At 39.4% G+C, this 23,601-nt stretch overlaps 1 protein-coding gene across 6 annotated transcripts in view; it reads right to left on the bottom strand.

Moving 5' to 3' along the window:
* Camk4 (calcium/calmodulin-dependent protein kinase IV) overlaps positions 1 to 23,601 on the bottom strand; it is a 260,827-nt gene that overhangs the window by 83,750 nt on the left and 153,476 nt on the right. For all 6 annotated transcript variants that reach the window (XM_006525544.4, XM_030250297.1, XM_006525543.3 and 3 more), the window contains 2 exons: positions 4,076 to 4,138; positions 2,171 to 2,253 (listed from right to left, as the gene is read on the bottom strand). In XM_006525544.4, the coding sequence (XP_006525607.1) occupies positions 2,171 to 2,253; positions 4,076 to 4,138 (146 nt within the window). The remainder of the gene's footprint in view (positions 1 to 2,170; positions 2,254 to 4,075; positions 4,139 to 23,601) is intronic.

The raw sequence follows: 23,601 nt of genomic DNA, 5'->3' as shown, positions 1-23,601 counted from the left end.
TTGATAAAATTTAAGAATAACTGTGAGTTAAATAGCATAGTGGAGAGACCTAGTCATGTCTACCAGGCCGAGAATGTGAACAATATTCAGGGGGACAACCTATCATTTAAAGTCACTGAGCGCTTGTACCATGGTAAGCACTTTATTTGCTCTCTGTCAGTAGTTTTATGAAACATAAATACTTCATTCATTTCTACAAATTAAATTTATTAATTGCATTTCTGTTCTTTTGGTTTTTTTTTTCTAAAGCTAAAATAAAATTCATCCCCAATTCTCTCATAGAAGCTTTGTAAGAAGGGAAGAAGAGACTCTTGATTACAATTAATTCAAGTGAAGAGAGGTGGTAGGTAAATCATTAAGCGCCAATGGTAAGTGGTAGCTTCCACGTGGGATTCTTATCTGCAGCTATTTATAATTAAAGACTGTGAGATTGCTATCTAATAGAACATAATTAGCAGAGAAATATGCAAGGTCTCCTTAGACAGCTGTCATGCCTCCAAAGCCAGTAAGGATCTTACCATAAGTATATTACTGTACCTAGACAAAGACTATAATCATAAAAATATTCGCTTACAGTGGTGTTATTGAAGGAGCCATCATAAACAAATACGGGTGATACTCCAGAGAAATCCTGTCTAAGCACTTGGGAACAGGATCCTTTTAGAATACGTAGCCCATCCTTAGAGTGGGTTTGGCGTACCTAATTTGTTAGCAGCACTGAACAGCTTCAAATTCGTTGCAAAACGCAGGGAAGTTCAGTACATTCCTCTAGATTAGCTTGCCTTTGAGTGGCAGGGTCAGGATTCAGAAGTGAGAGACTATCAACAAACAGTTGCCACCAGAAGGTTACTCATGCATGCCCACATCCTTGCGAGGTATTCTTAAAGAAGTCAGAATGTTACAGCTTTAAGGTCTACTCATTTGTCTTGGTTTATCTGGGCTGCTCCAAAGGGATTAATGGTAGCCCTATAACATACATAATATACAGCAGACATTTAACTTTCATAATTCTAGATACTGAGAAATGCATGACCAGGACACCAGCAGATTGTTTCTGAAGGGTGGTTTTATCAGAAGGCCTTTCACGGGTGCCTTCACAAGGCTACTAATTCTATCCATATGGGTTCCCTGATGACATATCTCCCTCACAGAGGAGCCACCTCTATACCCTCATCTTGGGAGTTGAGGTTTCAATATGTGGATCTGAGAGCAACACAGACATTCAAGACCACTGCAGGAGTCTGGAAATAGTCTACTCTTTCAACAATCAAAACCAACCCCCTTGGGATACCTTTCTTCTCAAGAGTCCATTCATTGTTATAGTCACTCATTCATTCATGAAAGACAAGATCCAGGGACTCAGTCTTCTGATTCCCCCCTATCTGGTTAATTATCCCTTTACCAAGACCCTTCCACCAGCTTCTCACCATTTCTACCATATAACACCTCGTACTGCTAGCTTCACTTTCATTCTTTGTTGCCCTGATGAACATAGCAGAGGATCCCCCACAGCCCACCTGCCCACAATTCTCCTGAGGAGGCAGGGAGGAGAAACACTATGGAAGCCTAAAGATGCCTTGACTCACAGTTCCTTCAGATTTGGGGGCATCCTCTCCTCTCCCATTCTCAAACTTCCCTTAGGGATAAGCTATGAGCAAACACCTCAAACAGCAATAGCGGGCCAAAGCAAGACCCGCTCTACTCAGCAAGAGTGAGCCAAAGCAAGACACACCCTACTAGGCAACATGAAACTAACATAGACACCTATCCTGGAGAGAGTAGGCTATAAATAATCATTTGAAGAATACTGACTTTTATGAGTTTTTGGATCCTGACAGCAAACACAACTTTAAGTATTTTCTCACAAAAAAATAATCTTATAAATACTATTATTTAGTTAAAATATTTTATAAAATTCTACTTTTTAAACATAAATGTTTGTGAAGGTAAATTGACAATAGTGCTTTTCTTTTTTAATTACTTACTTATTTATCTTACCAATTACGATCTACCTCGCTTCAACATTCTTCTCAAGATTTATTTTAAGGAAAACATATCAATTCACATAATCCTTCTCTTATGGAAAGTCTTAGGAAATTCTCCTTTCCATGATCCTTCTCGTGACACAGAGCAGATGTTTCTGTGGCTTTGCCCTCTTGGTTCAACTCACCTGTCAAACAGTTCTCCTCCTGTGACCAGCTCAAGGACCAGGCTGATTTCTGTGGGGGTTTCGAATATTTCCTTGAGTTTTATCTGGGGACAAGATGCACATTAAGAAAGAACATCAACACTGGCTCATCTCCATCTTCCTTGAAGACATCTAAAATTATGGACAAAGACTAGTCTGCATTACCAATGGTTAGGTTAGCACAGTGAAAGGCCCCTCTTCCAGGGCCAGGTAGGCAGCTGTCCTATTTCTCAGTTGATGGTTTTGTCAGACAGCTCAGTTTTTTTTCAAAAGTCTTACTAAATTTTGACATTATTCATTTTGAATGATAAATCTCTTAAAAACACTTCCTAAATTCTACTCAAGTGTTAGAATCTTCCTCCCTCCCTTTTTTCTTTCTTTTCCTTAGAATCAAATCAAGACCCAACTTTACAAAATTGTTTGAAAGCACTATGGTTGCTAGAGATGAGCAATGCTTTATCTCAGAAACAATGGGTTTGGAGTTAGTTTGTGAGGTAGCCTGGGTGGTGGTGGTGGGGGGGGGGAGTGAAGTCTGTATGTAAAAGCAGTTACAGAGTCCCTTGTGTGTGAAGGGTTCTTGGGCAGAGTGGTAGGAGAGAATTGACTGATCACACCAGGGTTTCAGCACATGCAGATAATCCAACCAAATGTAGACATCTCTCCAGATATCAGGGAATCCAGAAGCCACAGTGGCTTCCTCAGAAGGAGGCTATAGAGAACGTGATGGTGGGAACCGAGTAGGACTCGCTTGAGAACGGCTTACTCAAAGCATCCTCGTACTTCACTGCATACAGAACTCTGCTTTAGTTCTGAGAAGCAAGGCGCCTGGCCCCACACTGTGGATGACAGTCTAAGCCACTTGTGACAGCCCTATTCTCTGATCAACCAGTCTTGATGTAGCTGGGGAACATTTTTAGCTAGCTTTGGCCAGCAAAGTTACAAGAGAACTCTGCTGAAGTCATTTCTGAGAATCTTTTCTCATCTGACTCTGCTGGCGAGGTCCTTCCAATTTCTTCCTTGAATATCAGTCTGGGGGTTGGGGGAATGTGCAGATAGCACTATGGGTTGGTGAAAACAAGGTGCAGGGTGAGAGAGAAACCAAGGGTGAAAAGGATAGGTAACTGGCTGGCACAGGGATGTGTGGACCCTGGGTCCTGGGTGGCAACCCAAGATTGATGAGTAAGTGCCACAGTCCATCTTCCTACTTATTATAAGAAAAATATTTGCTGCTGTGTAGCTAAGTGTACCTTTAATGCATGTATCAAGTTGTATGCGCTTTGCTGTGAGCATTGCAGGTCATCAGCCCACACACAAATAGGTTTTTTTTTTTAATTAAGTAGATGGTTTAATTTATAAAATCAAGATGCTGCTGTGAAAATGATTTTGTTTTTTTTTCACTTCGTTGATTCCAGAAAGCTTTTCACTCGTTCTTCTCAGAGGCGTCCTGACAGCAGAGCGTCTGGAAACTGGTTAGCTCTTCCATTCACGTACACCATTTGTTTACATCTTTGCATTATTTCTGAAGCGGACTCTCTCCCAAAGGCTGAAATGACTTTGAAAAGCAGTGCTTTTTTTGCTTCAAAAGCCTTTTTGGCAATGGAATATTAAAAAGATAGGCAAACAAAAGAGGGAGAAAGCCAGTTTCATTAGAAAAAACACATTTCTCTGTTTTTTCCTCCTTTTATGCATGAACAAAGGCATGGTATGTACTGCTTGTCCATCTATTCTGAAACTGATTGGATGTGGTGAGGTAGGGCCTTGAGTTAGGTCATGGTGCCTCACAGAGTGGAAGGACCCCTCTTTCCCATCAGCACTGACAGTGGAGGACAATGGGCCCATCCTGCAGCTTTGGAAATGATTTGAAATGTTAAGCTAACAGCCACTTACGATGTTCGGGTGTGAGAGACGCAGGAGAACTCCTATTTCTGTTCTCACAATCTTCTTGTCCACCTAGAAGGTAAAATGAGACAAACAGAGAAGGGCTTGAGTTTAGAAAAAATGTGACTGTGTCAGACATGAAAAACAGCATTAGCCAGCTGGGTAAATAAAGTAACTGGAAAGGTGTGCTGTCTCCCTGTCTCTGTCTGTCTGTCTGTCACAGACAGACTCACACACAAACACAAACACATATGGTCTTACAATGTAGCTCAGGGTGTCTGAAACTCTTGACCCTCCAGCATCAGCATCCCTGGGGCTGGAACTAAAGGCGTTTGGCAGAAAACACCCATACCCACCCATACCTTGCTAGCTTGGATACTCTTCCTTCACACTTAGAACAAGGCTATTCACTGACAGATTAAAGTGGCTCAACACAGGTGCCTTGTAGAACACCACGGATATGAAGCAGTTACCTACTCTGTAACTTTTTACAACCTATATGTAAACTGACTTTTCTTATTTATGGACAGGATATCATTTGATATGTAAATAAACAAGAAAATATACTCTCTTTATATTTGCAATTATAAGAGCAAAACGAACAGACCCCACTGTCACCAATGCCCAATTTTTATACTGAATGCAAGCCTAGGGAAAATTGCTGAGATACACAAAGAACTGCTGATACTTTGTTCCTATATTGTTATATATGAATTCATTTATGCTTTGAACCTTGCAATTATATGAGCCACTAAATTCTTTCTTATTGTAATCTAGAACTAGATTCTATTAGTGGCAATTAAGAGACCCTAGCAAGTTTGTCACTTGACATTTTGGAGACAAAGTCCATTGAATTTCTCATCTGCAAAATTAGAGATGCTCTCCATCTGTATGCTCAGGATTGACTCCTAGTCACAACAAGAGAGATAGGACTCTCTAAATGTCATATGTAAACAGAAAACTTAAACTGTAGTCTACAGTGAACATTTGAAACCCAGCTCAGGGGAGGCAGAGAAAATGGATCGTTGCGGCCCCAGGCCTGCCAGCCTGGCCTCTTTGGTAGGTTTCAGGCCAGTGAAAAACTCTTTTAAAGAGGTACCTAAGGCAGGACACCCTAAATTGCCCTCTTGCTTCTATATATTCATATACACATGCACACATGCACATGCACACACATGTACACACCTCAACACACATACAAATATCAATGCATCACTGATCTTGTTCTAATGTCACCATTTATGTCACCTGAGCTGTCTCAAGATCCAGGAGAGTAAATATCTTTATGTGACGAGACTTATGCTTCATTCACAGCCAAACTGTGAACAAACTCAAGAGACTACTTTCAATAAAGAATGGTCTCTGCCCTCTAAGTTATTACCAAAGGAAGAAAAGGTTGGTTTGAAGAGAAACACAATTCCAGGTCAATGTGGTTGACACATAACTCAAGACAAAAAGCAATGTCTTCTTGATACTTTTTCAATAAAAATATTGAAAATGATTAAGTCCTTTAAAGATAGAGAATATTCAAAAAAATTTTATAAATTTTATATGCTAATTTACTTGGTTACAACATACAATATATTTATAGCTTTTCATATAAATATATCTAGTTTTAGGGAACTATCTATAGTTTAGTTCCTAAACATAGCGATAGTTTTTCCTAAAAACAATTTAGTTATACTCTATAGTTCTTGATTAAAGAGATCAGTCACATGAATAAACATTAAATTTTATGATGAAGTAAAATATTTATAAGGAAATGTTAAAGAACTCATAACCAAATGCCATCATGCTAAGTGAAACAAGCCAACTTCACAAGAAAACCAATATACTATCTCTCAGCTACAGAATACACACACACACACACACACACACACACACACACATGAGTGTGTATACATGTGCACATAATATCAATACATAAGGAGAAATATATTTGAGACAAAGAAAGAGATCAATTTGAAGGGGGGTCAATGAAAGAGAAGATGAAAATAAGTAAAAATGGATATATATACATATGTATATGTATATGTATATGTATATGTATATGTATATGTATATGTATATGTATATGTATATGTATTGAAACCCATTGTTTCCACACTAGTAAAAAACTAAAAGTATTCCCATCCCAATACAAATTTTAATACCATAAATAATAAAATATCAATAATTACACACTTAAGGGAAAACTTCATAGCCATGAATATTGAGGCCAATAATGAGATCATTTAGTATACTCAGAGTGTTTTTACAAACCCATGTCCAAGAATACTAAACTATTATTCTAGTTACACTTGTGTTTCCATGATAAAATACTCTGACTACAAGCCAGCTGGGGAGAAGAGGGTTCACTTGTGTTATGCTTCCAGGTGATGGTCCATCACTAAAGGAAGTCAGGGAAGAAACTAAAGGAAAAACTGAGGATGAATCCATGAATGAATGCTGTTTCCTGCTCACTCACTCAGCTAGCTCACTCTACCGTCCAGATTCACCTGAGTAGGAATGGTGCTGCCCACAGTGGACGGGGTCTCCACACATCAATCATCAGCAGTCAAAATAATCTCTTACAGACATAGCTACAGGCCAAACTCATTGAGGCAGTTCTTCCATTGAGGTTTACTCTTCACTGGTGACTTTAATATGTGTTAAGCTGACAACAAAACTAAGCAGAACAACCATTAACACTATAAAACAACAACAAAAAAATGCATTCTACTTGTGTTTGATGGATAGAAGCTTTCAACTCAGAATACTTATTAATGTATGTATGAATATCCCACACAAAATGAATTGTCAGCTATAAATTCTGTCTAGAGAGAGGTAGGGAAGATATGATCTGTCTATCTTCATAACTGACAGCTAACACAGGCAATAGCATGGAAGGACAGATTTATTGTGAGCAGAGAAAAACAAGCTGGTAAGAAACCCACTCAAGTGACTATGCATCACGCTGGTAGGCTCTAGGGCTTTCACTGTGCAAGAATAAGAAAAGACACATCTTAACACATCTATCTAGTATTCTGTGACTCAGAACACTTGGAAACTGCTTCAATAGTCTCCCTCAGAGACTAAAGTATAGCTGACTCGCCCAATTTAGACAGTAAATATGGAGCAGAGCTTTTCCATTTGCAAGTAACTAGCACTGAGCTCAAACTTGCCTATGCTGCATTTGAAAACTTGGCACATAGAAAGTCAGAGACGATCTGTCTACAGGTAGCCAAACACAGAGGCTCAAACACAAACATTGCCCTCTCTGGTTTTATGGCTCCATTTTTCTCTTCTTTTCAACTTGTAGAATATGTGGCTATAAAAGCCCCAAATCTTTACTCTTCAGAGTCATATTTCAAGGAAGAGCCCTCCTCTCCATCTGTATGATAATCCCAATGAATCTGCTCACTGCTCTGTTTGTTTTCAATGCATGAATCTATATGTGAGAGACATGTGACTATGACAGGGCCACCCATGGGTAAGGAGCCCTCTCCTTTGATCAGCTTTGAAAGAACTATAATGTTAGACTGGGGCAGGACCTGAATCTCGTGAAAACGGGATGCTGTCAGACACTGAAGGATGCTTTGATGGTTGTTTTATTTGCTACCTTTCTTACTTCCTTGCCTAAAATCATGAAATGTTGCTTTCTCTGCTTTTTTTCCATGTCCCAGATTAAATAATAAATCACCAATTCTTATTCATTTATAGCAATATTAGCCATCAATAGATTTAATACTCAAATTATGACTGTTTAACAGTAATACACAAACTCTACAGGGTAGTAATTTAAGCTGCTTTTCCATTAAACTCTTGTAAATCTGTCAAGAACCAGCCTTGGCTTGGAGAGAGGTTCTGAGGAAGGGGTGTCAGAGAATTGAGAGAAACAGCTTGTGGTTACAAGCTGATGGCCTATGTTCTGCTCACAGCAGCTTTCCAGACAGCATTCTCTTGACACAGTTCTCTCTTGCAATTCCCAAAACTCTATGGATAGCTCATCTCTTGAAGATCAAAAACCCAGTCCTTTATTTTACATATCAATTCAGTCATTACCCCAGGTGCCCTTTTGATTAACCTATGACCCATCAGCATCCCATGACCCCAGCCACTTTATTCTTAGACAGAGACAGCAAACATTTTATTTTATTTTATTTTATTTTATTTTATTTTATTTTATTTTATTTTATTTTTGGTTTTTCAAGACAGGGTTTCTCTGTGTAGTCCTGGTGTCCTGGAACTCACTCTGTAGACCAGGCTGGCCTCAAACTCAGAAATCCGCCTGCCTCTGCCTCTCAAGTGCTGGGATTAAAGGCATGTGTCACCACTGCCTGGCTTAAACTTTTTTTTTTTAACATTGCAAATTAATTCAGAGATCTGCCTGCCTCTTGTAAACACAGACAATGAGCTAGCTGGGTGGGATCCCAACCTGAGATTACTATTTAAAGGCCAGAGCCCAAACTAACTCCAATCCAGGTTGATCTTGAACTCAGGAATCTGCACGCCTTTGTATCTTCCTGACAAGCTGGATCATAGTGCAGCTACCTTTTTTAGGTTGTGAAGCCCTTCATATAATTCATATTACAACCTTATATTTTGCATATTTGAGAGATTATATATTTTGAACTCATGTTTTCAGAGTTTGTTCCCACATTCTTAGGGGCTGTCCTGAAGGTCTCAGTGTTTACTACTTTGCTGGGACATAGACACACCCTTGCCTATTGGACTCCTGCTGTTTCTAATTATCATGGAGTCATTAACTTTGGCACTAACATTCCCCCATAACCTTGGCACGGAGAATATTTCCCAACGGAGGAACATGAAGTAATATATATATATATATATATATATATATATATATATATATATATATATATAATTTTATACAAACAAGTCTTATGCCACACTCACAGCAACCATCAACACTCACAGAGACCCTGCTGGCTCTGTTCAAGGGCTGGGAACCATGTCACAATGTCCCTTTCATGGTCAAGCAGGACTGGACATGGATTCATACTGAAAAGTGATATGTGGTAACTGTGTTCCTAATGAATAAATCTGAGAAACTCACTTATACCTGGAACTCTGCTTCTTTACTCTTCACCTGTAGTGTGTCATTTTGTCCAGTATTTTGATGTTTCTAGTGACATATGTTGAAGGAAGGAAACTAAGGAAGGGAAATGAGGATTACCAAACACTAAAGGTAAGAGTTGAAGTTTGGGTAGATTAGTCATTAAAATACTGTGTTAGGAAGGAAGACTATCCATAGCTCCCATTATATTCTCCAAAATTCATATATATCTCCACTCAACTGAGAGTCAAGGTTCTGTAAGTTCATTTTTCATTATCCGTGTAATGAGTATCTATTATCTAGGTTTTGTATGCTCAGCTTCATATTATACAATATGGAACCTACAAAAGAACACACAAAATAAGGTCTTTTCAGAGGAAGCTTCCAATTTAATTTGGGAAGAAGATGTATCTATTTAACGCCATCAGAAGATTAAGTAAAGGATGTGTTTTGTTTTAAAATATCTATTGGAGGCTCACAAGATGACTGTTCTGTTCCCAGCACCCACATGATGGCTCACAACTGTGTGAAACTCCAGAAGCAGGGAATCTAATGCCACCTGGGACCACCATGGGCTCCAAGCATATATGTAAGTGCACATGCATACAGGTAGGCACTCACTAACACACCTAAAAACAAATTAAAATTCAAACCTCCATTCTGCAGTGGAAGATAACTCTCTGGGTTGAAATGTTATTATTAAATATGGGTTTATTGTAAAAAGGTTGGGTTTTTTTTTAACCTTATTTGACATTTTACAAAAACCATCCCATTGATAACAATCAATGCAGAACATGTTGTTAAGTATATGCACAGTTCATGGAGATAATGTGGTATGGGATACAGATGATGGCCAGTGAGTGATGTCAACCAGTGAGGTCACTGGGATATAGACAAGTGGCTCCAGGAGGAAAATTAAACTTCTTTAATTTAGGGGGAAATTATAAGTGTCATGAAAAACTTCCAGTATGCACTTGGGTATAAAACCTCTATAAGAACAATGGGCAGGGACAGATTTCTCCCATAGTGGTCTATTGAGAAACTATGTAGCCTTTTGCAGAGCACTGGCGTTGTGACGTTGGCCATGGGGAAGGTGCTAGAGCTGACTGACTGAAACCATGCACATAAAAGCATCACATAGAGTGGTGGCAGTAGAAGTCAGCACCGTCACTCTCACTCAGGCGATGCTCCATGCTTGAAACAGTTTTCAGAGAGCCACAGGTGCAGGAGTCCACCTTGGTGAAGGATTTGCTTGAATTTTAAATGAGACTAAACCTTCCTTCCCAATTGGGTTCTGCAGACAATGTTGAAGAAAACCCTGATGGATTGTTACTAGTTTTAAATAGGGTCTTACAGATAATAAAAGAGTCACCACAGTGAGGCAAATTCACACCACCTTTTCACAGTGAGTCCCTCTTTATAACATGATTATCTGAACCTTGGTGTTTATGGTGAATCCCATGTATAGTACAATTTTATTAGCCTAGTTATAACTTAGATAATAGATTTGTACAGTCTAATTTATCTGCTAATTTTATAATAGTTTATGCCCTTATCACCCAAGGTCAGCAATAATTTCCTTAGTACTGCAAAATAAATCTATTTATCTTTATATGATTCTTTTAAAAATTAAAGGACCTAAATTTCCTAAGTTAGGACTCATTTTCATTCATTATACATTTAGGACTTATGTGATACATGATCCTCCCTAATATTTTCCTGTGTTTCTGATCAATATAGAATAAGAGCAGATAACATAGTCTCTTAACTTTGTATATTTTCATATTCACCAAGAAATTTTCTAATACAAACACATATTCTAAACAAATACTTAACCATGTTATCTAGCACAGATTCTACACTTTGATGCTTTTTTAAAATTATGTGTTCGATTATATTTATTCAGAAATATTCAAAACAGATAACATTATAAAAAACATTCTAGGTTGGTAATTTGATTTTAGTTCAAAATCAGTTTCTCTATGAAATCTGTTTTGCAAATGGCATACACTTTTACAATATTTCCTATGTCATTGTGCAATTCAAAACTGTTGTCTCAGGACCACAGATGACTTCTCTGGTGAGTAGCTGACGTTTTTCCTTTTCTACTCTCATAGTCTAAATAATGTCAAATCTAATTTTTATGTTTCATAAACCAAATTAAATCACAGTAAAATGTCAAATGTGTGTGTAGAGTACATGATGTATCCCGGCACTATCCTGTCCCTGGCTGGGATGGGCAGAGAGAATCTGCAGAGGTGCCTATTTGGTCAACCAATGCATCCTGAACTTTAAAAATGTACTTTTATTTTCATTTATGTGTTTTTCTATCTATACATGTCTGTGTGAGTATATACCATGTGTGTGCAGGAGACCATGGTGACCAAGAGAGGGCATCTGATCCCTGGAGCTGAACACACAGCAAACAGTTGTTGCTGCCCAACATGGGTGCTAGGAATTCAATTGAGGATCTCTGGAAGAGCAGCAACCACTCTGAACTGCTGAGCCATTTCCAACTCCATGAATTTTAACACTAGAAAGACAGATAGTGGTGGAGTCACATGCATGCTTTCCAAAATATGGTGTTTTATTGCTGATCAAAAAGAACTTTGCTTACCACTTACATTCTCCATGTTTGCTGTGACTGCCAACCTAAACCAGATAATCCCTAAATGGCTTGGGCCTCTGGGCATTTTCTGTAGAGCTCTGCCTCAGCTCTTCTCCTTAAATTACCCAAAGTATTCAAAGAAATATCTTTATTCATTCTTGTAACCATTGAAATAGTCAATATAGCTAGATTTTGTTATACTTTCAATATAAAATATGTCTTTTGAAGTTTATGCATAAGAAAAAAATAAAATTAATAGCACACTTAAAATGTATACAGTACCGAAACTTCTTGAAACTCAATATTTCTCAACATCAAAAGAAACTACGTTTGTGTCTACTTTCATGGCGGAAGGTTGAGTGAAGTGTAAAGAAAGTGTAATTCCTCAGGAACATTAAGTCCTCCCAGTTGAATGAGGCTCACTAAGAATAGACCCTTCATAAGATTAAGTGTGAAATGTACTACAGAGCTTTTGTCAAGATGCTGACAAGATGAAGGGTTTAAGGACTCAAGATGAAGGAAGGACTTGAAGAAAAAGATAAACCTACTTCTGTGTTGTGGAAGTGACAAGGCAGAGCAGTGGAGAGAAAAGGAGACCTGTGGATGCAAATTTCTGCTAGACTTGACTCACTTGGCCATGATACTTGCAACCTGGATCTGGAGCTTCTATCTGAGTGACTTCTGGGTGGCCTTCATCAAAAAGAGACAGATGTTCTATGTCTGCAGAGTCTCCATCAAGTGCAGCAGCATTTCCACTCAAAATTAGAACTAGGGCTCGCAAGACAGCTCAGTGCTGCACAATCATGAAGATCTAAGTCAGATCCCGAGGGGCCTTATAAAACATCAAGAATGGTGGCACTCACCTGGCCCTTACTTGCGGAGGTGAAAGTGGGTGAATCCCAGAAACTCACTGACCAACCATTCCAGCCAAATCCATTACCCAAGCAGCCTTAGTGAGAGAACCAGTCTCAAAAATTAAGTGTGGAGAGCAACCGAGAAGAAATACTCAATGTTGACTTCTTACACATGTGAATTTGCACATCCGTGCACACACAGGATGTACACACACACACACACACACACACACACACACACACACACAATCTATGTGGACACATCCACCTGCACTAACAATTAGGACTAATTATCCTTACAGAAAATGAGACTATTATTTTTACAGAAAATGAGACTACGTATCATTTTTCTCTATATTCTCTGCCATCTTTGGCTCATTTTTGGCTTGAATAATTTTCAGAGAATGATGCAAAGCACAGAATTGTGCTTCTCAGAGGCATTGTCAAAACATGGGAAATGTAACTTTATAATTGATACATTATAAATGTCCTTAAGCTTTCAGAATGACTCCCTTCTACATAGGTTCTGCTTAATTTCCTGAGACTTGACAGGCCTCTACTGACCCCTGCACATTTGAAAAGAGACTTGGCAAGTGGAATTTTTTTTAATTCAAGAGCAATCCTAGTCTACAAGGATTTGAAAGGTAAGGACTGCTGTTTAAACATGCAAAAATCAAACGTGGTACACATGCAATCAAATAGAGAATTTCTTACATAAAGCTAGTATCCCCGATACTTGTAGAATTCTCACTAAAGATGGTGGTTTTTATTCCTCCATCTTCTTGTCTAAACATAAGCCTGGACATCTTGTGACTGTCTTGCTTTTGGCATAGACCTTATAAGTAACCTGTATTGGTTTCAGTAAGAAATACATCACAGGTCCTGGTCCTTCCTGCTTAAGGCTGTGGCCCCATCGTCACCTATGTGCAACCTTTAACTTTCCCTTGTAGTCACTTCCTGGTCCTCTGCCCCTCATTCCTGTTCTCGAGACTTTTAGCACATACATCTCTGCTTCAGCTATTGCCATGGTTGTTCTTAATAATGTAGGCAACAATATAATGATGCATCCAACGGTTGGGACTGCTTACTCCATAGTTTCCCATTTCTTCGGCTGATCCTGCTTAGCAATGTACTTTCATGGTAACACCTTAAGCTCCTACCATCTACTGGACACTACAAACAACTCGCTATCTAGCAGCACACACTGATTTCCACCTCTACCTTCTCTCTGACTGAACATGGAGTCCACGGTCTGTTAGTTCCTACATTGTTCTACACATACTCTCAACCCTTCTGCCTTCGCTCTTCCACTTGTAATTTCCAGAGAAAATGTCCATGCTAGTTAACCTTCACTCTTATTCTATTTCTGTATCTGACCAAAATCCATTGGGGGTAAATGATCAACTTTGCCAGCTTCTAATTTTAAATTTATGACACCAAGTTTAAGGGCCCCTGGTGCTCTCATTTATACCCTCTCTCTTCCAACTCCTGATATACCTGCCTGCCTTCATTCTCCTCTCCAATCACTGAGAGTGCATAAAAATCCAAGGAGAATTATTTTACTATTACCATCATCATCATCATCACCAAAACATGTTTATCTCCTACTTCAGCAAATACTCTTTTAGTGCCTGTTACATACAGACAATATTCTGGGCATGACAGTGTATCAGTGAACAAAACAGACTCTGGGAGTCAAAGTGAAGGAGACGGTAAGAGGGCTGCTGAGAACACTGACCCAGGCATGTGGGAGCAGCAGTGGAGCAGCATGCCCAGAGAAACAGAATAGAACTGCCATTGATAGAGATGCAAAAGACAGGAGAGAAACCGCTTCAGAAATAAACTAATGAAGCCATGGCCCTCCGTACTGAACCCACTCCCCGTTCCCATTCTTCAACCTCAGCTTACTGAAATGCTTTGAAAAAGAACAAGATTTCCTCCTGACTCCTTCCACAGTGAACTTCATACTACTTGCCCTCAAGCATTTGCCTCCCAAATCGTTTTATGTGAGTTTGGAGCCAACAGGAAGGAGGTGACGGCTTAGACATGGGGTGACGACGTGCAGTGGACATGGTGGGGAAGGACAGGTGACCTGTCAGGGAATTCAATATCTGATTGACACTTCTGGTATACAGGCAACTTCGCTGTGAGTGGAAGAAGACAAACTCTAAACCAGCATTTCACTGTGCTATCTCTCACTATGCAATGGAAAGTCACAGTCTTCTAATTGCTCCATTACCAGTCACCTCCTCTTCCTTTCAGACCCTACAACTTTAGGAGAGGGTGGGTAAAGGAGAAAAGCAGAGCCTTTTTATAGAGAACTCGAATTGAGTTTGGACAGCACAATAACGGCTCTGGAAGCTTAACCTAGAAAAAAAAAGCATCTACATTTTGGAAACCAAAGCATTTGGTTTGGAAGAGGTGGCTTAGGAGCAAGGCAGTTCCTCCAGAGTGAGTCCCCCCAAAGGCTTCCCTTCTTAGGTCCTGAGAACAAACATCCCTGCTCACAGCCACTAGGAATTTGCTTCAAAAGGGAGAGTCCTTTTACTGACAGTGAAGGACACAGGCTTAGCATTCCTGGGGGAGACAGTAAGCTGAACTAAGTTTATACAAATGATTTGGGATGATGCCAGAGTCCCACAGAAACCAGAGTTAGTACAGCAGAGGAGGGCACGGGAGGTATGAGAAGGAGAAAGACCTTCAAGGATTTGTGCACTTCCATCTCCTCACTTTATCTCTGTTCTCTCCCCAGAATTAAGACTGTTCAGGGGTAATCCTGGTTCTACTTTCTCTCGTCTTTACAAAGATCTCCCCTCACAGCACACCCTACCCAGGTCCTGTTTTTGAAGCATATGTGTGCTCTCCTCCATAAAAGAACTCTCCTGTATGTGCCCCTGTTCCTTCTTACCTGGGTTTGAGGCACTGACATTTCTCACTCTGTGTCTGCATTCATGTCTGACTTTTCTATGCCTTAAAGGCTGCAGCATTTAATGTCTACAGTAATGTCCTGCTTTGACTCCTAGCCTCTGCACGGCCTCCTGCACAAAGCAGACAGAATGATTTCATAAAATGCAAATCAGGTCATGCCACTCTCTAGTTTAAATGCCTTTGTTGATGTCCCACTGTGCTTAGACTGCTACATATAACAGAGCTCACTCTCTGGGTCAGTGTAGTTTTCCTCCCTCCAGAGAATATTCAACCCCTGGACCACACTTGACAGCTTTGTGCTCTGTCCTCCACCAGCATTTTTCTTCATTCACTTCACTTAAGGGCATATCTTCTCCCCATTCCACAGGCATGGCTATAGACACTTAGAATATTATCACTTGGGCAGCTGATGCAGGAGAATCATGAGCTCAAGGTCATCATGGGATGTATTGCAGAATAAAATATAACACAACAAGATATATAACCTCAGACATATGCCATGAAATGCACCACCCAATTTATTTTAAAAACACTTCAAAGATACACATTATCATCTAATTAGGATTCCAGTCTATTTCTTCTTTCAATGGAGCATTAACTCTATGGTAACATCAGTGAATCTTTTTTTTTCTAGCAGTTGATAAACCCAGCTCTATTTACCAGTGCCTGATATACAATAATGTACTGAATAGATCATTAAGGAATGGGAGTTGGTTGTTGGATATAAAAGGGTACTTAGTACAGGATTAATATCAAGCCTTGGTTAAATGAAATTAGGACTAATTCACTAGTTCTTGTCCTACCATTTTAGGTCTTAAGACATGTGTGCATGCATACATCTGTGCACACGTATGTGTATATCTGTGTGCATGTGTTTTTACCAGTAACGGAGTGGCGAATGACTGCCTCAGCCAAGGAAAAGCATTAAGATTCCCTAAACACCCACATAGTTTCTACCTATATAACACATGCTATTGTAATCCAGCTTCTCTAAGTTCTCCCAAGGTAGGTGGATAATAGTCTGTGAAATACAATTTAGAGATATCAGGTGGAGTCACTGATTTCTAAGTCAGCTAGTACTTAAATCCTGCCTTCTTTTTCTCCCCCATCGGTTTTACAGAGTTTTATTTTTTTTTTCAGATGTCAAAAAGAAGCCCCCTACAGTACATCCTGCAAACACCATTCCTTGCTTTTACTTGGAATAGTTCATGATTTGCATCAAGTACAGCAGCAGAGGTGAATAAAAGAAGAAGAAATGATGGAACCTCCTGCGACACAAAGCCTTGACAAGTGCCAGCTCTCCATCTTTCCAAAGGAAATGGCAGCACCAGCATGGTCAAGGCCATCAAAACAGAGTTAATGCCAAGCCACCCAAGTCCTCTTTCAAAGGAGGAAGAAAACAAACATATACCATGTATTTTTTAAGTGGAAGATATAGAAAATATGAAAAATAGCTCTAATTGTACTGTAAGTAGTTGTCAGTGTGTTGTTTTATATAATTTTAGCTTTTTAATAAATGTCTTTTCCATATTTTCAAACCAAAAAAGAATGATTTGCTACTTTTTCACTAAAAACATCATTTAATGGCCTGATATCATCAATGCCTAATCCAGAGGTTATGCCCGTTCTTTACCAATTGAACTAACATAAGCCTTGTGGTAGTGGCCGCCTTTGGCTGTACTTAAATTTTCTTTTTATTGTATCTGACAACGAGATGGCTTGGCCACACTAAACCCTCTCTCTGGTCACTTAATCTGTACAAGGATTATTTAGCTTTCTTAATGTACAGAATGGACACATTGGTCACAACCGGCATTATTGGTGTTATATAGATGAACAGTCTGTGTAGAATCTTCTTGGTCCAGGAAGCTCGCTGAGCGAATGCTGGTGCCTTCCCTAAGATGACATTGACAAAATTAGCATTTTCTAGTGTTTTGTTTAACAATTTCAAACTCTGTCAGGAGAAGCTACCACAGAGTAGAAAAGAGCTTCATCCAATCCATGAGTTCAGGATAATGTCACTGCCGAGCAGTGACTAGAGGGAGCAACTCACGTGTGTTTTCATTTAAATACATATTTTACTTGACCTTTTCAGAAACTGGGACCAAAATAGCACTCCTCCCTTAAATTTTAAGGAATACTTAAGGCTATTTCTTATGTTTAATCATTACTATTAATCATTAGAGTCACACTTCAGTTATCTTTATATCAGCCATGCCCTATAAATTTGGGTTCTAATAATTTCTTAGTATTTTACATGGTCAAGATCATACTTGGCAAAATGCCTTTAAAAGTCTCAATAGGACATAGAAACAGTGTGATTCACTTTCCAGTTTATGTTTCTTTCAGTCAAACAACAGTGCCTCAGTGGCATGAATCTGAAATGACTTACAGTGAGGGCAAAATATCAGAGAAGCCTAGAGCTCCCAACATAATCCTTTGATTTGTGTAATTCTTAAAACCAAGTCATCAGCTACCCATTAGAAAACCAAGCCATTAATTATATTTAAAAAGCTTATACTTTCATCACCTATTTAATAATAGAAATAAAAACTCTGGAGTCATGTAGCATTTTAAGACTCTTCAATTAGATCTTGACAGTGAATCCTTTATCAAAAGTTTATTTGAACATAAAACACTTCGATGCTCTTAACGGACTACCTTAGTTCCTCGCCCGACCACCTCTTCCTCCCCAAAAGTAAGTACTTCTTCCAGCATCCTAATGACTGCTCTTCATAAATGCTAAAAACTACCATTTGAAAAATTAAACAGCATAATCCTAAATCACAATCTAAACATTTGTCTTTATGTCCACAGATAGGTGTAAACTTCACCCCTCATCAATGTAACTTCTCAAAGCAACAGAGGAGCAGAGTTGTGGCACCCAGTCTTAACAGATACATCTACAAACACTACCAAACCGAGGCTCAGAGAACACTGAGAGGAAGCGACAGGAAGACCGGAAGAGGCAAAAGATCATGGAGTTTGCTCTAAGGGTGTGTCTCCTAGTAATGTTAGAAGCTGTATTCATAAGGTTTCAGCAATGTGATTGACCAAATGTGAGCTGAATCGGGATGATATCAACAGACATGCCAATGTGGACTGTGGAAAGCCTGAGGCCTCAGACCTACACAAAAATACAGGCAACTGAGCATGCTGAGTGGGGGAAATAGTCTTCCCTAGGTAAGAGCACGCCAAATGGTTAGCTCTGAAAACACATACATACATACATACATACATACATGCATGCATACATACGTACATACATACACACATACATACATACACATATATACACATATATACACACATGCACACATATACACAAACACACATATGTGTGGGGGACATTATATAGACTGAATAGGTTATATTTAGGAATATATTTCCATACACATATATATTCATCCAATAACAATTTGTGAAAAAGTGGACATGAATTTGAAAGGGAGCAAGAAATGTATGTGGAAGGTTTTGGATAGAGGAAAGGGGAAAGAAAAATATTATAATTATATTATGATCTTAAAAAAATTTTAAGTGAGGAGTTAACAAAACAGGAATGCTACAAAGAGGAAGGCCTTGAAACGGGTCTTGCAGTTTAAATGTCGGTCTGCAGCTCCCTGTTCTAGGTGTGAAAGTCCAGATCCGCCTTCCATGCTGAGAATGCTTATATCTTAACATCAGCAAACACCGATGTTCCCGAGTGCCAGACACTTCAGAAATCAGGACTAAAAGAATGACTGTGTGTGCAGTGTGGTTTCCATACAGTGTCCTACATGTCCTCAAAGCACCCCCATAGCTCATCATTACATCTTCTGCATTAAAAGATTCATAATCTAAAAGCTGTCATCAGAGGAGCTGTGTTGATGAGTGTCCATTCTACGTTAATGTGCTGCCATATCTCCTTCTCTTTATACTTCCCAAGTCATCAAGATGGAAAGGGGTGGCCGCTGAGGGGCGTATGGTCCATTGAGACAGACCTCTGTGTACTTCAGGGCTTGCTTTCTCCTCAAATGTTTACAGGGTGTTTAGTGGCTTTCCCATCCCACTAGTAAAAATCATTATCTGTCCCCAGCCATGGGCAGCTGCAAGTACTCCTACCTGGCTAGGTTCCTCTGCAGACAGCATCAGGCAAAGGTCCTGGTGTGAGGACTCTACTCCCCCCATGGAGAACACGCCATAGGTGAGAAAGCTCTTAAATTCAGAGCCACTTAGACAAACAGGCAAAGTAGGCATAACCTTGAGACACAGCTAAACCCACCCTAAAATCAACAAAAATTACTTTCATTTGTGTATATATATATATATATATATATACACACAAATATAATACATACATATGATGTTGATTTTTGGTGTGTAAGTGCATGTATGCAGATGCCAGTGAGCTGGAGTTAGAAGCAATTGTGATCCAATCAATGTGGGTACTCAGAACCAAACCCCAGTCTTCTGCCAGAGCAGGAGGCACTCTTAGCCAATGAGTCATTTCTACAGCACAAGAAATGATTTCATAGAAGGAAAAAAAAAAGATATCTGACTTTTTTTTAAAAGTATTTTCCCTTCCAGATACTCAGTAGTATTAGGTTCGAGGATAATTCTTAATAGAAAATAAAGGAGACTTACTGTGTGTATGTGCAGATATTAGGGTGGTTTTGACTTGACTTTTATCAATATTCCCTTTTTAAAATATGTCAAAATTTAAAAGACAAGAGTAGACATCTTAGATGAGCTTTGGCTTATCAATAAAAGGTGTCAGTCACAGGCTCTTTGTGACATTACTTTATCTCTTCAAACAGATCAGAACACTCAGTATAACGGAATGCCATTATAAAAAAATTATTCTAGACTATTCTGATTTTAAAATCTTAAAGAAGAATGCTGGCATTAAGACAGCTGAAGGGCCAGCACCAAAACACGAATGTAGGTCACGGGCCACATGTCCCCCATTGTTCTTGTTTCATTTGTTAATGGACACCTCCGTTCACTTTGGGTCACCACAGAGGAACACCTAAGACAAGATATTCCTTAACAAAAAGGCTCATTTGGCTCGTAGTTCTTTTTTTTTTTTTAATTTATTTTTTCTTAGGTATTTTCCTCGTTTACATTTTCAATGCTATCCCAAAAGTCCCCCATACCAACCCCCCCAATCCCCTACCCACCCACTCCCCCTTTTTGGCCCTGGCGTTCCCCTGTACTGGGGCATATAAAGTTTGCAAGTCCAATGGGCCTCTCTTTGCAGTGATGACCGACTAGGCCATCTTTTGATACATATGCAGCTAGAGTCAAGAGCTCCGGGGTACTGGTTAGTTCATAATGTTGTTCCACCTATAGGGTTGCAGATCCCTTTAGCTCCTTGGGTACTTTCTCTAGCTCCTCCATTGGGGGCCGTGTTATCCATCTAATAGCTGACTGTGATCATCCACTTCTGTGTTTGCTAGGCCCTGGCATAGTCTCATGGCTCGTAGTTCTTACGGACTAGGGTTTCAAAGAGCAAGGTGACAGCATCATGACAAGGACCTCCAGGCTGAATTGCACGTTAGTGGGAAATTAAGACGGCCATGCTTTATAGCAGTCACTTCTCAAAGAACTAACTCAGTGCTGTCACAACTGCCCTGATCTCCTTCAAGCTTGGCACAGTAGCATGATGTAATCATCTCATGAAACCACATCACTTCAATACCATTCCCTTAGGGGCTGGGCTTCCAGCACACGAACCTCTGGAGAATTCACATCCAAACCACAGCTGAGATGCATTAACCTATGGCTTTAACTGAGTTCAGAGAGGAAATGTATTGCTTGCATTCTCTACACACATAACATTACTTGCCCTAGTTTTAGAGCATGACTTCGAATCCATGGTGGATTCCTCTATGGCTGTGTCAATAAGGGTTTAGGTTTTGTTTTGCTTTTTGCTTCTTTTTGTGCTTTTTGCTTTTTTTGTTCTTTGCTTTTTTTGCTCTTTGCTTTTTTTTTGTTTTTTTTTTGTTTTTTTTTGTTTTTTTTTTTGCTTTTTGCTTTTTGCTTTTTGCTTTTTGCTTTTTGCTTTTTGCTTTTTGCTTTTTGCTTTTTGCTTTTTGCTTTGCTTATCAGCTTGGCAAGGAACAACAGCTAACCTGGACCAAGATCTGTCCTGACTTTGTTTGCCCTTTCCTCCTTTCACTGCTTTGATGAAACAAATTTCAAAAGGCCTAGTTTGGATTCTCAGAAGTCTTGTCATACGTGTATCTCTGTGCTTTGGACAAATCTCTCTAAAACTCTATTGAATGGAGCACTCCCAGCATGGAGAGCTTTGCACTAGCATGGGAAGGAGGTGCATGCGTCACACCTAGTAATTAATCACTGGCCTTGTTCTGACGAGTAATGTGTATGTTACTATTAGAACTACTGAAGGAACACTCCGGTGTGTCTAATATGGAAAATACTTTAAAAAACAAATTCAATGCTGAAAGCTATTTGAATCTCTCCTAGTTAAGATCCTCTGGCACATGAACATCTATTTCCTCCCATTCTGCTGATGGTAATTAGCGGCTTTCGAACTCTACAATTGGAACATCTCTAACCATCATTCTCCTTTTCCTTATATTGTCTGAACGGATGAAACTTTAACCAACTCTGAACCTTAAAACAGTTTAAAGCTGAAGTGTAAATCTCACAACTTCTTGTTTTTCTCTATTAATATTGAAGTTATGGCTTTTCTATTTCTCATTTAGGCAAATAGACTACTTGGCTTTTCTGTCTCTCTTAGACATCACTCTCTTCTGAGCCCTACTGCCCCTGTCCAAGGCTTGCTTGTTACAAGGTGTTTCACACGCAGCACTTGTTGACGTCTGTCCCTCTCATATGTCCTCTGTTCTTGTTTTTTTTTTTTTTTTACATGTTTCCTGTCTCTGTTCCATAGATTCAACTTAAAAGGTCAGGAGCATCATAGCTCCTGTTTCTCACTGTAGAAGTACAAGGGGGTTAAACGTGGTCGTTTAGGCAGATCATAGATAACTCAATGTACTTATCTTTTGAGTATGCTTGTTTTTTAGCAATACCACCTGTTTAAACAATTGATCCTCCCCCCTCCCTATTTTTACCCTCTCTCCCAATCTCCTCATTGATTTACTACTGGATTATGGTGTTCACAAAGCAAAGCAAAGGAAATAAAATGACTATGACAGGTGGGTAGGTAAGAACACAGATAAGCAAGCAGAATTATGACAAACTTCAATATTTATAGATGAGCCAGAAAATATGCAAACAAAACCCCCACAAATTATGGCAAGGAAGTCTCAATGAGAATGCTGAGAATTGCAAGTGGTCTCTTGGATGGTATGGGGTAGAACGGCCAAGATTTAACATTCTACCTCACCATCCTCTCTCTTCATTAGACATACACCTACCTGTCACAGACTGAATAGAAATATCTCTGCTCCTATTTCAGGAAACTCGGTTTAATAGTCCCTAGGAAAAATCAATATGTTCCAACTGACAGGCGCTTGGAAAAGTTACATCTCACTTGACATGACTTGTTATCTGCAAGCTACTTTCCTTAATGTGTGCTAAGACCTTGACTGGACCCCAAAAGTCTATTTGTGTTTCTGATTTATTCCCCTTTCCATCACTGGCCAAGGTGACCTTGCCTGTACTTTCAGAGAACACAAATGAGTGGCTCATAGCAGTGTTTAATGGAGGCACAGCTTTAAACCAGAGTGAAGGCTCCATCTCTTCTGTGCATCACAGCAGTGAGTAAATGTGCAGTCAGATTTCAAAGTTCCCAAAGGTCAGGTGGAAAATGAGGCAGGAGACACTCATTTGTCGCCAGAGCTCACACCTTTTGACCCTAATCTCCCAACCTCACTTTCATTCTCTACCCTTATGACTTCAACATGTTTAGATTCTACATGTAAGTGAGATCATCTTTACATGTCTGTGTTTGGCTGATTGTGCTTGGTGTAACGTCCTCTGGGGTCCATGCGTATTTCAGTTAAAGACATGATTTGCTTCCTTTTGAAGGCTGAATATTGTTTGACATTTTCAATATTTCATTTCACCATTCGCCGTTCGAGGAACGCAGGTTGTTTCTGAGAACTGTGACTGTGAA

Source organism: Mus musculus, chromosome 18, assembly GCF_000001635.26.
Source record: "Mus musculus strain C57BL/6J chromosome 18, GRCm38.p6 C57BL/6J".
NCBI lineage: Eukaryota > Metazoa > Chordata > Mammalia > Rodentia > Muridae > Mus > Mus musculus.
Note: the sequence above shows the minus strand (reverse complement) of the source record. Positions and strands in the feature narration are given on the sequence as shown.